General features: G+C 44.0%; 1 protein-coding gene across 1 annotated transcript in view; it reads right to left on the bottom strand.

The window, feature by feature from the left end:
* The window catches only part of IL17RC (interleukin 17 receptor C), a 50,399-nt gene extending 37,941 nt beyond the window's left edge, over positions 1–12,458 (bottom strand). The window contains exon 1 of the mRNA XM_044301267.1: positions 11,905–12,458. Within this exon, the coding sequence (XP_044157202.1) occupies positions 11,905–12,039 (135 nt within the window). The 5' untranslated portion in view covers positions 12,040–12,458. The remainder of the gene's footprint in view (positions 1–11,904) is intronic.
* Positions 12,459–18,450: the final 5,992 nt, after the last annotated feature.

Genomic DNA, 18,450 nt, shown 5'->3' with positions numbered 1-18,450 from the left:
AGCCTTGAAACTGGCTTCCTGTTATTAAAGGCATTGTCTGGTGGGAAAAAAAAATGTATTGGAAAAGGGGCAGAATAGGTGAAAATAATAAAAGAAGCATTGCTCACCTCTCCGATCCACTGCCGCTGCCGTTCTGAAGCTTACCAGGTACTTGCTGGTCTCCATTTCCCGTTATAAGACAGGTGGCGGCAGGGAATGCCTGCTCAGCCAATCACTGGCCTCAGCAGTCACTCCTGTCAGTGATTGGCCGACAGGGCATTTCCCGCCACTGCCTGTGTGTCAAGATGGGTCCAGGAAGTGGAGACCAGTAAGTGTCAGAACGGTGCAGCTAGGAATTGGTGAGGTAGGTCATACTTCTTTTATTTTTTTAACCCATTCTGCCCCTTTTCTAAACACGACAGCCCCTTTAAGAAATGATTGAGTAGAAATGACTACACGATTTCCTAGCCCGTGACTCTGTGCTGTCTGCATCGGAAACCTCTGTATTCGTCTGTCCTTGAGTCATACAGTTCAGGAAAAGCAAAACCAACAGTAGCCAAAACAGAAGGAAAGCGATGGGAATTTTCCAAAAATGAATTCGCCCCCAGTGACCTTGTCTTAGAAGAAATATTGCTGCACTATGGTGTTTCCCAGATAGTTGCAAATGACTGTTCTTCATTATATCTTTCTGGAAAAGCAGAGTATGTCTCCTACAGGGGTTTTATACCCAGCTTTTATGGAACCCATAGGGTGATTAGGCAGAACTGACACTCAGGATTATAGGAAAGCCGCGGGAGCTGTAATCTTCACCCATTCAAGTATTCCAAGGAATTATGACCTTTAGAATATTCTTTTTCATTAGAATGATCCCCAGAAAGTAAGTTAATCACATGTTGATCGCAGGATCAGGGGGATAAGTGTTCAGTTTCCCTGCAGTGCCACCACTGGGGAAATGAAGCATTACAGGATGCCTATTAAAAGGAATGGGCGCTGGGTCCTCCAGAGAGAGAAATAGACATTCTTTGCAGCCATTTTTTTGTTCTTCCACTCTTGATATGCAGGGCAGTAATCGGAAGGAAAACAAATTGAGATGTTTCGTTAAAGGAAGTGCTAACGATCGTTCACCCATAAAAATAAACGCTGAGCACCAAAATAATAGCTGAGATTCCTTTTAAGTGACCATCCCATGCTGCACCCAATGAAAATGCAAATATGTAGATCAATGCCCAAGGGCAAGGTCACACACATGAGTTGGAACGTAGCACCCTTTCCTTGTGAATGGTTTTCCCGCTTCTATAGGGTAACATAATCCTTCAGTCACTTTACTACAGTAGACAGTATATACAGTAGTATAATAGAGACACGGACGAGCACATTACATGAATGCTCTATTGATTTCTATGGGAATTGTGTAATGCTTTATTTTCGATCACTTGGGGTTCCAGTAGCTTATTGTCAATAAGAGACTGTCCAAATCAGAGAAGCCCTTTAACCCCTTCAGGACGAGGCCATTTTCAGTTTTTTTGTTTTCAGTTTTTACTTCTGTCTTCAGAGCCATAACTTTTTTATTTTTCCATTCACATATGAAGGCTTTTTTTGTTTTTGTTTTAGGGACTAGTAGTTCTAATGGCACCGTTTACTGTTGCATATGATGTAGTGGGAAGCTGGAAAAAAATTCTAATGGGGTGGAAAAAAAATTACAACCCCGCCACAGTTTTATGGGTTGTTTCCTATTCGGTAAAACTGATCTGTTACTTTCATTCTCCAGGTCAGTGTGATGACAACGATACCACATTTAGATATTTTTTCTTCTGTTTTAATACGGAAAAAAAACTTTTGGAAGAAATTTTTTTCTTTGCATTGCCAGATTAAGACCCCCATAACTTTTTTATTTTTATGTGTACAGAGCTTTGTGAGAGCTATTTTTTTTGCGGGGTGATCTGTAGTTTTAATTGATTTGGGGTGTGTATGACCTTTTCATCACTTTTTCTAAAATGTTTTGGGAGAGGTCAAGTAAGAAAAAAATGGCGAATCGACGATTTTTTATTTTATTTTCTATTACGCCATACCCCATATGGGATACATATTTTAATATTTTAATAGTACGGGCATTTTTACATGTGGCGATGCCCATGATGTTTATTTTTTTTAATTGTTCATTTTTATTTTAATGTTGGGGAAAAGGAATTTTTATATAATTTTTTTTCTTTTATATTTTTAAAAGCTTTTTTCCCCCTTTTTTTTTACACTTTTTACTAGTACCCCTAGGGAACTTTAACATGTGATTATTAGATTGATTCTCTCATAAACTCCAGTGCATTAGCATTGGAGTCTATAAGAATTTCACTTCGTTCCTATGGAGCCCTGACACAAGCGGCAGACTTGATTGTTCAGGAGCACCGAGGCTACCGCACACACCATCCGGCTCCCCCGATCCCTGCGGTTTTTGAGCTCCCAGATTCCGTGATCACGTTTACCATGGCATCGATGTTGTTGTCGATCGCATACATTAGCCCCAGGTATCCGCTGTTTAAAATAGCAGCCACCCAGCGTCTATGGCGTCCGCTTCACTTGCGGGCAGGCGCCATCTTTAAAGACCCGACTCCGGACGTAAATTTATGGTGGGAAGGTCGGGAAGGGGTTAATGTGGCTCCCAGTTGGAGGTTGATTTTAAGGAGACCTCGTGAATGTTTACACTCCGGGCGCTGTGTACAATATAATGATTAATAATTGATTGCTGTATCATAATAACCGCCCGTGTTATTAACGTGTGTTTGCAGCCATTTTGTGTTTGGATAACTAACCTGTGACATCTCCGGGTGGTTTACTTTCCTAGCACATTTATGGCCGCTTATAATCCTACTTTTTATCCTGAATAAACAGTTCTGAGCAAAGACTCATATCGAACGGCTTTATTAAAAATGCCGATCACAAACATGTCCAGGGTCAGGTGAGGCTGGACACCGCAACGCAGGCCGAACGCACAGGAAATGAATGGCATCTGTTGTGAGAGAGTCTGCAAAGAAACTCAGTGACCCCGACCTATTCTAGGATCACAACCAATTCTGGCCCCACGGATGGATAGATAGATATATAGATAGATAGGAGATAGATAGATAGATAGATAGATAGGAGATAGATAGATAGATAGATAGATAGATAGATAGATAGATAGATAGATAGATCCCCAGGAGTAAGCATCACTGAACATGAGCAATGTGTAAGACAAAATCTGGAAAATACCAACTCCATTGAACACAAAAGCAAGCAGGACTAAGATATATTCAAGAAAAAGATGGAAATAAGGTTAAATTGAGTTTTGACAAGAACTTTACTTACAGGGCAGACTGCGAACAACAGGGAGCATCAAGACTGACAGAGTCCAGAGCAGAGCATTCAAAGGTGAGAGCATTCAGAGGGCACGCCCCATAGAAATAAGGAATATGGAGAGGGGAAATTACAATATAGAACGTAAATCCGACAATGTAATTGAGTTTAGGAATGTAGGTTCAGACAGCAGGGGGTCAAGCACCCTGCAGATTACGTACTCTGGATTGCAGAGGAGTATTCAAGCAAAGAAAGCCATAAAACATGCCGCAGTCAGACAAAATCCAGAAACTCTTTTTTGCTGACTTTACCTTCAAAGAGGACGATAAGAGGAAAACAAATGTTCTATTCTATACCAAGAAGCCATCCACCTGGCTCAAGTCACAGCCCATGCAGACATTATAAAGACTATCTCAAAGTGTGGTGTCAACAAGAGCCGTCAAATCAGGGTAGAAGACCCACAAAATTACGAGAACAGCACAATAATGGCGCCATAGTAATACAAGACAATGAGGACAACCTAAATCAGTTTCAAGAAATCTTTCCTAATATTAAGGGCTCATTCAGGCGGCAGTTTGAACAAGTCTGCATCCCTTCCACAATTTTGCAGAACAGGTGCGGAGCCATTCATTTCTATGGGGCCGCAAAAGATGCGTACAGCATACCCTGTGCTGTCCGCATCCGTGGTTCCGTTCCTCGGCTCCATAGAAAAGATAGAGCATGTCCTATTCTTGTCTGCAATCACGTACAAGAATAGGCATTTTCTATTATGGTTCCGGCCATGTGCGGTCTACAAATTGCGGATCGAACACGGTCGGTATCCGTGTTTTGCGGATCCGCAAAACACTATGGTCATCTGAATGCGCCCTTAAAGTCCAGGCCTAAACCTACAAAGAACATACTCCAGCAACTAAGAGCAGTAATGGGCCTACCTCTATAGAGACAACCAGAGACCCCCCCTGAAGCTTCATGTCCTAATTCTTCACACCCCTCACCCGAAACCGTCAGAGACTGCTTGTGTCAGCTAGAAAGGGGCTTCATACAATTTAAGGAACAGCTTCAAAGAAATTTTGGTGACAAAAATGCAAATGACTAAGTAACCAAAGAAATAATCAGAAAGAAGTGTGAACAGGCAGCACCTTGAGGAAATACAGTATAAATTACAAGAACTACAGCAAGAAAATGCAGAACTGAGATGAGAAATAGCAAATGTAAAATCCCAGGCACAGCCCCTAACCAAGGAGGTGAGCTCAGGGGTGAAAAAAGGGGAAAAAGGGGTTTGCAGACAAAATGAAAACCAGCGGCCATGACACCAACATATCAAATAACTTCTGAACCAAAATAAGCGAAAATAATAAGAGCAAAGCAAAGAATAACAAAGTAATACAAGGGGGTCTAGAGCCGACCATCATCACAACCCCAAGTACAGAACCACAGCAGCTTCCAACAACACGACCAAGCAGCAAGCAGGACACGAACATGAGATGACACGAGAACAGTAAGTCACCGTGTCCTGATACTGTCCTGATTGTAGACTCCAATGGCAAATTCCTGAATACAAGGCAACTCTTCCCAGGAAAAATAAACTAAAATCTGCTGCTCAACTATTGAACAAGCAACATTCGTCATCAATAATCCATATTTCATCAACCCTAACCAAATTATCATAACTACAGGAACCAATAACATCCAGGACCAGCACCAGCAGTTAGCAGGACAACTGAGCCAGCTAGCAAAGACCACACAACAGAAGTTCCCCGGCTGTGATATCATCCTGTCATCTTTGCTCCCCCGAAAGGATATCCCAGAACACATCACCCAGAGGATCTACACAGAGCTAAATGTCAGACAGCTCTATGTCAGACATCACCCCGGCACAACACTCCTCCATAAACCATCATCATCTGTAGGACCATAAACAACCAAGGAGCGAGCTGAGAGACATTGCGCTTAAGATAGACCCATGGAGCAGAGCCCACACAAGACAATAACCTATGAAAAGGTCACCGACAAATAGACCTCAAACTTCATACAGTCCTCAACAAACTGAAAACTGGTGATGTTTACCCAAAATCGGGCCACCAGAGGAACAATTCATGGACCAAACCACCTGTCTCACACAGAGTAATGAAGAGCAAAGACCCTGCTCAGCACTCAAAAACTCAAGTGACTGGACCAAACTTCTACAACATGGCCACCAGTCAAGGATCCAGCTTGTTTTATACAGGACAGCTCATTAGAAGATATACGGACACACAATGACGTCTCTTATCTGCAGATAGAACATTCAGGGTCCGAATACTTCAGCCTTCGGATGTAAGATGAATAATCAGACTTCAATCAAAGACTGGAAAACATCAATATACAGACCCTTCTTGAAATATGGACTAAGGCAGAGAATGAATCCATGGTACCTACGGATACAGGGAAGTCTCTGTTCGTGCCCTGAAAAACAAAAGCATCAAGCAGGGCCGGAGCTCAGGAGGAATACAAGTCTGATATAAAGTAAAGCTCCATGAGCATATTAGACCAGAATGAGTAAATCTAGCAGTAAAAGACCTTAGAGAATACTTTATATTGTAGCAGAAATGTCCGACCTGAAAAGGTGCAACAACAAGAGGCCAATAAAAAAACAACCTAACAGTTGGTTCCACAAGGAATGTAAAGCCGTAAGGAAGGCCCTAAGAGTGGCCTCAAATATAATACACCAAGACCCAAACAATCCTAGTCTGGGGCAAACCTACTATACCATACAACGGCAAAACAAAACCGTCCTCAGAAAGAAAAAGCTAAGCCACATCTCCACCAAACTCCTCCAACTCCAAGACACCCTCCAAGACAACTCCTTCTGGGAACTATGGAACCACACGGGCACAAACTGTAAGAACAACAACCTCAACATCCAAAACAGCAACATCTGCCTCCAGTATTTCAAGGACCTGTACAAAGACAGACTGAAGGACCAAAGCCCAGAACAAAAAGAGATTGTTAACAAACTGAAGTATGTGGAGAAGAAAGTCAAATATTTCCAAATCCCTCTGAATATACCATAGGTATTAGACTGCAGAGAGGATCTCATCGATAAAGGGTAAAAGAAATGCAGAGGCCCAGAAGGGATCCTCCCAGAAAAGATAAAACACAGCCCGCCAGGTATCCAGGCCACAATAGCAAAACTCTTCACCCAGAGCTGGAATCAAAACCTCATAACCCCCATAAACAAGAGCGGAGACAGGTATGACATGGCCAACAACGAAGGGATATGTGTCAGCAGTGACCTGGGGAAACTGCTCAACATCACCCTGAATAAGAGGATCCTCAGCTTCTTCACCTAGCACAACGTCTTTAGCAGGCTTCATGCTAAACCACTGCACCACTGACCACATCTATACTCTGTTCAGCCTCATCAAGAGCCACATCCAGACCAACACACTACGGACCACATCTACACCCCGCACAGCCTCATCAAGAGCCACATCCAGACCAACACACTACGGACCACATCTACACCCCGCACAGCCTCATCAAGAGCCACATCCAGACCAACACACTATGGACCACATCTACACCCCGCACAGCCTCATCAAGAGCCACATCCAGACCAACACACTACGGACCACATCTACACCCCGCACAGCCTCATCAAGAGCCACAAAAGCTCTTTGCCTGTTTTGTGGACTTTAAGGCTACTTTCACACTAGCGTTCGATCGGATCCGTTCTGAACGGATCCGATCATAATAATGCAGACGGAGGCTCCGTTCAGAACGGATCCGTCTGCATTATATTGGCATATAAAAGCTAAGTGTGAAAATAGCCTCGGACGGATCCGTCCAGACTTTCAATGTAAAGTCAATGGGGGACGGATCCGCTTGAAGATTGAGCCATATTGTGGCATCTTCAAACGGATCCGTCCCCATTGACTTACATTGTAAGTCTGGACGGATCTGCACGCCTCCGCACGGCCAGACGGACACCCGAACGCTGCAAGCAGCGTTCAGCTGTCCGCCTGTCCGTGCGGAGGCGAGCGGAGCGGAGGCTGAACGCCGCCAGACTGATGCAGTCTGAGCGGATCCGCATCCATTCAGACTGCATCAGGGCTGGACGGAAGCGTTCGGGTCCGCTCGTGAGCCCCTTCAAACGGAGCTCACGAGCGGACAGCCGAACGCTAGTGTGAAAGGAGCCTAAGAAGGTCTTTGACTTAGCATAGCATCCGGTCTATTCCTGAAACTTCTGGACAGCGGAATACAAGTAAAAACATATGATGTCATCAGAAGCTCCTACACTGAGAACAGATGTTCAGCATGAGGGTAAATGGAAGGAGAACGGCTTATTTGCAGCAGATCCAAGGAGTCAAACGGGGCTGCAGCCTCAGTCCAACATCACATCGCTACCCAGTTATTTCGTAATTGCTTTGGCAATGCTAATATGTATTTGCTAATAAAGCTTATTTGAATTAGATTGATATATAGATAGATAGATAATTAAATAGATAGATTAGACTAAAATGGGTATGTTTACCCCATTATAACAACCTTTTGTTCCACCATCAACCTATTTCTATGTAATGTGTATGGCCACCTTCAGTTCTCAGCACATCTGTCCGGTTTACGGCACAATTTATGTGTTTATGATGGAGATAATGACCGTCACTTGTCAACAAGCCGTCTAGAGAATAATCCACTGTCCAATACCATAAGAAGATGTGTCCTTGAGGTATAATCTATTTATGATGGTACGGGCTGTACGGCATGTATAGGCGGTATATGGTATCAGGAGATACTGAGATGAGAAGATACTGACCTATGACCACCATCACAGCTATCTTATCAGGCATATCCATATATCCTATTTGCGCATATTGATGTGCTCGTTGGCACTGTTAACAGGCACTACCATTGCTGAGGCTATAGTAGGCAGAATAATGCTCTGTTGGTATAATTGTATGGGTACTACTAGAACAGGGGCCCATCCATTTGGGTACTGTTATGTGGATAGCAGTAGTATTCAATCTATGGACACCATACGATCACGGAAGTGATTGGCACTGCCATGTCACTGACCATGGGTCACTTCCTCTAGAAGTAGGCAGCTCAGCTGGTCTGGGACCTTAGGGTTGTGTGACTACCACAGATCTAAAGCAGTATTCTTCACACATTGTATAGTACCGTAATAGTTTATTTATGGAGCTCATATACAGTCACCGTACAGTGGTATTACTTGTGCGCTATATGGTTGCACTTAGGCACAGTGGACCTGGTCAGGAACCAGGTGTGGGGAGAGGGGGGGGCAGTAGGTGTTTCAAGTTTGGCACCATTAAGTTCACAGAGAAATTACATAAAAGTTAAAAAAAAGTAAGTAAAAATATAAAAACAGCAATTACTGATCCCAAAAAAGTGCAAACAACGGTTAATCCTGTTCGCTGACAGCAATGGTACGGACAACATGGAAAAAAAAATCATGTGTCAAAGGTCGCCATGTTCTTAATAAAAAAATACAAATCTGCAGATAATCTCTTGGGGCCTCACAGCAAAAAAAAAAAAAGCATGCTCCAGAGAATGGGGGACATTCAGCAGGTCCAAGCCAACTAAACATTTAAAGGGGTTGTCGAAGATTACAAAAACATGGCTGCAATCTTTCAGAAACAGCGCCCCACCTGTCCGCAGGTTGTGTGTGATACTGCAGCCTTATTTCAATAGAGCTGAGGTGCAATACCAGACTCAAGCCACGGACAGGTGTGGCGCTGTTCCTGGGAGAAAGCAGCCATTTTTATCTACTCCTGAGCCAAGTATCCAACATGGGATGTACGGCATTATTATTATTGGGCACTGAACAGGTATTTGGGTAGCATACGGTGCTGCCAAAGTGATGACCTGCATTACACGGTTATTTGGGTGCTATATGTTGCTGCTAATTGGGCACTATATGGTATGGCAATGCTATTTGAGCACTGCAGGATATTATTCATTTGGGTGCACTATATGGCACTATTATTTGATCACTGTAGGATCTTTTTTATTTGGGTGCACTAGATGGCACTTCTATGTGAGCGCTATATGGAATCATTAACCACTATGTGGCACTTGTTTGCATGGTATGTTAATGTTATATTGGTAATAAATGACACCTTCCAATAACCGTAATATAATGAAGAATTCCCGCAGTAAGGCCGACGCGCAGCTAACATCTGAAGGCGACAAAGTAACCCGAGCGCAATAAAGTTATACAACCGAAACGTATGTAATAACATTAACAACCCACTAAGTCACTGAAACTCCATACAGTATGTGGTCTATAAACAACAGGACGCAATATTGTGGTATTTAAAGTGACAGTGCACCTTTTAGAGAGCCAGCGCAGCTACACTGAGGTATCGTATTAACTGCAAGTTATGTGTTTATTGGAGCCCACAGGTCAGTGGTCTCCAACCTGGGAAACTACTGCTCCCAGCATGAGAGTCATACTATGGCAGCAGCTGGAGAGACACAGGTTGGAAACCACTGGTAAAGGTAAACCTTAAAGGCTGAGCAACAACAGACACAGTAATAATAGTAATAGTGCCCCATAATAATAGTCATAGTGCCCAATTATAATAGCCATAGTGCCCCATAATACTAGTCATAGTGCCCCATAATACTAGCCATAGTGCCCCATAATACTAGCCATAGTGCCCAATTATAATAGCCATAGTGCCCCATAATACTAGTCATAGTCCCCAATAATACTAGTCATAGTCCCCCATAATACTAGCCATAGTGCCCCATAATACTAGTCATAGTCCCCCATAATACTAGCCATAGTGCCCCATAATACTAGCCATAGTGCCCCATAATAATAGCCATCGTGCCCCATAATAATAGTCATAGTGTCCCATTATAATAGCCATAGTGTCCCATTATAATAGCCATAGTGTTCCATTATAAAAGCCATAGTGCCCCATAATACTAGCCATCGTGCCCCATAATAATAGTCATAGTGTCCCATTATAATAGCCATAGTGTCCCATTATAATAGCCATAGTGTCCCATTATAAAAGCCATAGTGCCCCATAATAATAGCCATAGTGCCCCATAATAATAGCCATAGGAGGTCTCATAAGTGGGGGTCCTGTTTTTCCAGAGGAGGTGGTTGCAGACTGAATGAACAGGTGATTGTGTGCAGGTAGGACTCTCTCTGTTCAAGTCTGGGGGAGTAAAGTTGCCCATTCAGATAAGACAAAAGTCAGCTGACCCCACAGATTTCAACAGGATCAGGTAACTTTCTAAGTGACCAGGTTTCCTATGTAACGCCAACATTCCGCAGCGCTTTACAGTCAGGGGGTTCATGTACCTGTCCTGCATTCTTAACAGAGCTGAGCATGCATGTGTGCAGAGTCAAAGAATAGAATGCGCCCGACAGGTAGACAAGCTGCTGCCAGAGGAGTCGGAGAGAAGCTTATAGCTCTCTCCTCATTGGAAAGACACGCATGCTCGGCCAAGCGTGCATGTGTATGGAGCAGTCAAGAGGAATAGCTATCAGATGAAAAAGCATCCCGCTGACATCTGTGTGTGGTGTATGGCCACCTTTATTGTCCAGGGATGATGGGAGTTATAGTTTTGCCATATCAAACAATCAGATTATATGCTAGGACACAGAGCTGATATTTTCTTCCAAAACCAAGAAAATATGCGATTCACTAGTCACACATGAATTCCTCAGACTGTGTTAGTAATTCCTCCGGCATGCCGGCAAAAATACAGAGTCATTGTTCCTTTCTCGTGTAAAAACGTCAGCACTGGGCTTTAACCCCTGAGGCGAACAGCGCACGCTGATATCTGATAACCGCCACCACCCGGGAAGTTTGTGTTAAAAAAAAAAAAAAAAAAATGCAATGCAAAAATAATCTAAAAAAAATCTATTCTGCTGTATCTGTTTTTGGGAAAGCTGGGTGATAACCAATTGTTTGGTCGCTATGGGCAACTGAGACAGTTTTCCTTTACACCCGTTTTGATAAGGGCTCATGCACACCAACGTATTTTCTTTCCGTGTCTGTTCCGCTTTTTTTTTTTTGCGGACCGTATGCAGAACCATTCATTTTAATGGATCTGCCAAAAAAAACTGATGTTACTCAATATGACCGCACGTCCTGTTCCGCCACAAAATAGAACATGTCCTATTATTGTCTACATAACGGACAAGGATAGGACTGTTCCGCCAGCTGTTCCGTTCCACAAAATACGGAATGCACACGGACGTCATCCATATTATTTTTCAAATTCCGTGTTTTGCTGACTGCAAAATACATATTGTCGTGTGCATGAGCCCTAATTCTCCCCCGTTGTATCTCGTTCTGTAACATTACCAGAGAACGTATCTATGTCATGTTGGTTTCTCACCCAGCTTTCCCCAAAACAGACAAAAGAACAAAAAAATAAATACATTTAAACCCTAATAGTTTAACGCAAGAGAACAAGTCATTGTCTTACTTGCAATTTACTAAGAATTTCTTTTTTTACTAATTGCCCTTTAATTATTGGTCCTATTGACCAAATTATTGTCCTATCCATCGGGAAACCTGCATGTTTACATATACCGATGATAAGCCCCCCAACCCTATGACTTACCCCTGTACAGGTAATATCTTGCGCATCACTTGGAAGGGTCTCCAGTCTAATCCCCTGCTCGCCACAGCAGATTCCATAGTGTAAGCTCAATGCCAGCAGGAGGGGACAGAAAGCCAAGCGTTTCATTGTCAACATCCAAACAGATACAATGTATCCAGCTATAGGTCCCAGGGTCAGTTCATTACTAGTCGTGTGGTGAAATTGCTGTAAATCCGTAAAAAGTCACGTAACACAGGGAAAGGTTCAGAGAAGCGGTCCAGATAATGGTGAGAATAAAGTTATAATAGAAAAGTGGTGTAAAATTATAAGGGGTGATACCAGTAGAGTCTAAGGACAGTTAGAGGTCCTGATGAGGGTGTTCTTCCTTGCCCATACTCTAGTTGGAGCTGTTTCTGAACCCTATAGGGGGTCCTAGGGGCCCTTAATGAGATCTTTAGGTTCTCCTCAGAGTCCAGAAGCCCCTGAAGAGGCCAAATAGATACCCAAAAAGAATAATGATGCAGCCAATGTGTCGCCCCCTGAGTTATAGTGGGCCCCAGCTCTGTCCTGTCCGGAGTGACTCCAGTTCCCAAGTGCAGTAGTTGTGTGACCGCCTCTGCTACACACCCTGCTGCTCTGGTTACACCTCCATGTGCTGGAAGCAGAGTCCACCCCTGTGCTCATAAACATGTCATAATACAGGCAATGCCCTGCGCTGCTTGTTATTACCTGCGATAATGCTGAGCAGAGTGCCTGAGCTGCTGCAGAACCTCTCAGGAGCCAAGCTCCTGTGCTGCAAATAACAGTAATAGTGGTAATAGCAATACTGCAGCCAGTTATAATAAATAAAATATAGTAATAATAATGCAAATAATAATCACTTCGAATGTTTGTAACATTGTAACAATGCGGAAACAATTGACCGTGTAATAATACAAATAATAATATTGTAGTGAATTATAGTAAATATTATTAGGGGCAAACATGAAGTCCCTGAAATGTAAAAATATTTTTCTCATTTACAATAGGGGGTAAATAATTCCTTATAAGACACAGTTCAGCTCTTTCAGAGGATTGAAGAGATGACTTATGTCCACTACTGATTGATATGAAATACCCTAATTCTTTTCATAAAGAAGTTCTGCAGCAGCAAAGGTGTGTATTATGAGGGTCTACAGGAGCTGATATGTGCGTTATGAGGTTCTGCAGCAGCTGAGGTGTGTATTATATGGTTCTGCAGCAGGTGAGGTGTGTATTATGAGGTTCTGCAACAGCTGAGGTGTGTATTATATGGTTCTGCAGCTACTGAGGTGTGTATTATGAGGTTCTGCAGCAGGTGAGGTGTGTATTATGAGGTTCTGCAGCAGCTGAGGTGTGTATTATGCGGTTCTGCAGCAGGTGAGGTGTGTATTATGAGGTTCTGCAGAAGCTGAGGTGTGCATTATATGGTTCTGCAGCAGGTGAGGTGTGTATTATATGGTTCTGCAGCAGCTGAGGTGTTTATTATATGTTTCTGCAGCAGCTGAGGTGTGTATTATGAGGTTCTGCAGCTGCTGGGTGTGTATTATGAGGTTCTGCAGCAGCTGAGGTGTGTATTATCAGGTTCTGCAGCTGCTGAGGTGTGTATTATGAGATTCTGCAGCTGCTGGGGTGTGTATTATGAGGTTCTGCAGCAGCTGAGGTGTGTATTATGAGGTTCTGCAGCAGCTGAGGTGTGTATTATATGGTTCTGCAGCAGGTGAGGTGTGTATTATGAGATTCTGCAGCAGGTGAGGTGTGTATTATGAGGTTCTGCAGCAGCTGAGGTGTGTATTATATGGTTCTGCAGCAGCTGAGGTGTGTATTATGAGATTCTGCAGCAGGTGAGGTGTGTATTATGAGGTTCTGCAGCAGCTGAGGTGTGCATTATGAGGTTCTGCAGCAGCTGAGGTGTGTATTATATGGTTCTGCAGCAGCTGAGGTGTGTATTATGAGGTTCTGCAGCAGGTGAGGTGTGTATTATGAGGTTCTGCAGCAGCTGAGGTGTGTATTATGAGGTTCTGCAGCAGGTGAGGTGTATGAGGTTCTGCAGCAGGTGAGGTGTGTATTATGAGGTTCTGCAGAAGCTGAGGTGTGTATTATGAGATTCTGCAGCAGGTGAGGTGTGTATTATGAGGTTCTGCAGCAGGTGAGGTGTGTATTATGAGGTTCTGCAGCAGGTGAGGTGTATGAGGTTCTGCAGCAGCTGAGGTGTGTATTATATGGTTCTGCAGCAGCTGAGGTGTGTATTATGAGATTCTGCAGCAGGTGAGGTGTGTATTATGAGGTTCTGCAGCAGGTGAGGTGTGTATTATGAGGTTCTGCAGCAGCTGAGGTGTGTATTATATGGTTCTGCAGCAGGTGAGGTGTGTATTATGAGGTTCTGCAGCAGCTGAGGTGTGTATTATATGGTTCTGCAGCAGCTGAGGTGTGTATTATGAGGTTCTGCAGCAGCTGAGGTGTGTATTATGAGGTTCTGCAGCAGCTGAGGTGTGTATTATGAGGTTCTGCAGCAGCTGAGGTGTGTATTATATGGTTCTGCAGCAGCTGAGGTGTGTATTATATGGTTCTGCATTAGGTGAGGTGTGTATTATGAGGTTCTGCAGCAGCTGAGGTGTGTATTATATGGTTCTGCAGCAGCTGAGGTGTGTATTATGAGGTTCTGCAGCAGCTGAGGTGTGTATTATGAGGTTCTGCAGCAGCTGAGGTGTGTATTATGAGGTTCTGCAGCAGCTGAGGTGTGTATTATGAGGTTCTGCAGCAGCTGAGGTGTGTATTATATGGTTCTGCAGCAGCTGAGGTGTGTATTATATGGTTCTGCAGCAGCTGAGGTGTGTATTATGAGGTTCTGCAGCAGCTGAGGTGTGTATTATGAGGTTCTGCAGCAGCTGAGGTGTGTATTATGAGGTTCTGCAGCAGCTGAGGTGTGTATTATGAGGTTCTGCAGCAGCTGAGGTGTGTATTATGAGGTTCTGCAGCAGCTGAGGTGTGTATTATGAGGTTCTGCAGCAGCTGAGGTGTGTATTATGAGGTTCTGCAGCAGCTGAGGTGTGTATTATGAGGTTCTGCAGCAGCTGAGGTGTGTATTATGAGGTTCTGCAGCTGCTGAGGTGTGTATTATGAGGTTCTGCAGCGGCTGAGGTGTGTATTATGAGGTTCTGCAGCAGCTGAGGTGTGTATTATGATAAGGGATGAGCGAATCAACTTCAGATGAAACATCCAAAGTCGATTCGCATAAAACTTTGTTCTAATACTGTACGCAGCAGGAGCTCCGTACAGTATTAGAATGTATTGGCTCCGATGAGTTGACGTTATTGCGAGACTCTCACAAGACTTCGAACCGAACCCAAGTTCGGGAAATGTCTTTTTACAGTACAAATAAATTCATGAAGTTATTGTGCGAAGTCTCGTGAGACTTGGTGAAGTAATAACTTCGGCTCATCGGAGCCAATACATTCTAATACTGTACGGGGCTCCTGCTCTGTACAGTATTAGAACGAAGTTTTATGCGAATCGACTTCGGATGTTTCATCCGAATTCGATTTGCTCATCCCTAATTATGATGTTCTGCAGCAGGTGAGGTGTGTATTATGAGGTTCTGCAGCAGCTGAGGTGTGTATTATATGGTTCTGCAGCAGCTGAGGTGTGTATTATGAGGTTCTGCAGCAGCTGAGGTGTGTATTATGATGTTCTGCAGCAGCTGAGGTGTGTATTATGATGTTCTGCAGCAGCTGAGGTGTGTATTATGAGATTCTGCAGCAGCTGAGGTGTGTATTATGATGTTCTGCAGCAGCTGAGGTGTGTATTATGAGGTTCTGCAGCAGCTGAGGTGTTTGTTATGATGTTCTGCAGCAGCTGAGGTGTGTATTATGAGGTTCTGCAGCAGCTGAGGTGTTTATTATGATGTTCTGCAGCAGCTGAGGTGTGTATTATGATGTTCTGCAGCAGCTGAGGTGTGTATTATGAGGTTCTGCAGCCGCTAAGGTGTTTTTTAATTATGCCACAGGTTGTATGTGACAGATCAGGATGGAAGCTGAGATGATTTTGAGAGCAGAGGCGGTGGAGACAGCAGTTGACACCAGAGATTTATTCATTCTGTCAATGATTTCTACAGAAGATTACATAAAATGCCAACAACTTACGTCATCATCCGCCACAGAAGAAGGTTAAACAGGTGCGACGCACGTCAACGGCAAAATGTGCCTTTAAGATGTTATAAGTGTTTGTTGTGACGCCAGTTGCATTACAGCAACGAGGGCACAGGGCCCCCTTTTAGTGATATGGTGGTACCCAGGGCAGGAATGCCAGAGTGGTGTAGGGTGGCCTAATGTCCCCTTATAGGTGTTGAACTTGTCACGGTGCTCCTACATGGATACACTGGAACCCCAAGCGTGGCCGTCCACTGCAGAAAAAAGGTAGTTAAATGGTGGGGTGAAGAAATGAATAGGAGTCCAGACTTGATAATGAACTTGAAAACAGCTTTACTTGAATAAACTTGCATCAGGCAACAATCTTCCAACTTTATTATGGTTACCAGCAGGCTTTGGGATTAATTCTGGCAGGCAAACACACTCTGCCCTGCTCCATCAGTTACTCTCTGGCTCTGCTGACAGTATTAAATAGGAACTTTTCCTCTCTGCTGTACTTAACTTTCTGTAGTCTGGTCTGTCTTTGTCTTTATCGAGAGGTGCTGTCTCTCCCTGGCTCTTGAGGCTCGTACCTTGGGCCTCCAGGTCCAGCAGAGCTGATGGTGCTCTAGCTGGCTTTAACAGGCGCCCAGCCGGGACAAGCTCCCTGCTGCATAACCTTCCTTGGCAGGGTGTAGGTAGGTGTCCTCCACCTTTGGGTACATCATTTGCGTGAGATAGATGGAAGAACTGTGGGTTTCTGTGAGTGCTGGTTCATCTGCATGAGGTCGTTCAGAGGGCTAGTGGCTCCATCAACAGCTGGACCTTTCAATGTTGTCCTCTATCACTTGGCCTGCCATCTACTTGAGATGAATATGAAGATCTGCATGAGGTTGAACAGACATCTCTACGTTCCTTCAAGTCCTGGGCCCTCGAGCTCCACTGTCCTCCACTATTGGGTACATCATCTGTATGAGATGGATGGGAAGACTATTGGTCTGTGTGAGTGCTGTGTCATCTGCATGAGGTGGTTCAGAGGGCTACTGGCCCTTTCAAAAGCTGGACCTTCCAATGTTGTTTTCTACCACTATGCCTGCCACTACTTGAGGTGAATATGAAGACCTGCATGAAACAGATGGAAAGCCAATGGGTCTCTTTGAGTGCTGGGTCATCAAGTTCTATTGCCCTGTACCACTAGGCCCATCATTTGAATGAAATAGATGGGAGAACTTTGGGTCTCTCAAGTGCTGGACCCTCATGCCACTGTCCTCTGCACCAGTTGGCTTTTCAGCTGCATGGGGTGGTTGTGAGGATATGGATCTTGATAAGTACTGCAATCTCAAGCTCCACTCTACTTAACCACTGGGCCTGTCATCTGCATGAGGTGGTTCAGAGGGCTACTGGCCCCTTCAAAAGCTAGGCCTTCTAATGCCATTGTCTTCTGGCACTCGATCTGCCATCTACTTGAGATGAATATGAAGATCTGCATGAGGTGGAAGGAACAACTATAGATCTCTTCAAGCTGGGTCTTCAAGCTCCATTGTCCTCTACCACTAGGCTCATCAACTTCATGAGGTGAAGGGAGGCATATTGGACTGATTAAGAGCTGGAACCACAAGAACCACTCAGCTACTAGGCCTGTCATCTGCATTGAGTGGCTTAGGGGCTGCTGATCCCTTTAAACACTGGACATTATAGTGCCATTGCCCTCTTCCACTCAGCATAGCATTTACTTGAGGTTAATATGAACATTATAGACTTCTTCAAGTACTTGGCCCTCAAGCACCAGTGTCCTCAACCATCTATCATCTGCATGAGGTGGTTGAGTGAAATATGGGCAAATTAATGTAATGGATCCTCCATCTGTCTTTTGTCATATGTATGTGGTGGATCAGAAGACTACAGACCTCTTCAAATGCTGAGCCCTCAAGCTCCATTGTCCTCCACCACTAGGCCAACATCTGCATGAGGTAGATTGAAGGGCTATGGGCCACTTAAAGTGCTTGATCCCTAAGACAACCACTCATTCCACATGGTTAGCCAAGTCAATGCTTTGTAGATCACTTTTTACTCTCCATGGTTATTATCATGTATAGAATATGTAAGGCTCAAGGGATTATAAGGTCAAAGTCCAAGCACTGGACCATCAGAACACATACTATGACGCCTCTTACTGATGCTTGATTGTCGATAGGACTCTCAAAAGAAATTAGGAACATTACATATACTGATAGCATGTGTGGTGCAGAGGAAGGGCTGCTAGTTCAGTGGATATGGTCATCTATAAGATCACTTGACCTCTCTCTCTCCTACGGTCCTACCTCTACTGGTATTCCTGTAGATAATATAATGCTGCTACGCCTGGGTATGGACGCACCTGTTTTGGCATTTGGTAGATAAACATTGAGAATGTGATTCATGT

This window comes from Bufo gargarizans, chromosome 7 (assembly GCF_014858855.1).
Source record: "Bufo gargarizans isolate SCDJY-AF-19 chromosome 7, ASM1485885v1, whole genome shotgun sequence".
Classification (NCBI taxonomy): Eukaryota; Metazoa; Chordata; class Amphibia; order Anura; family Bufonidae; genus Bufo; species Bufo gargarizans.
This window is presented reverse-complemented; position numbering and strand designations above follow the sequence as displayed.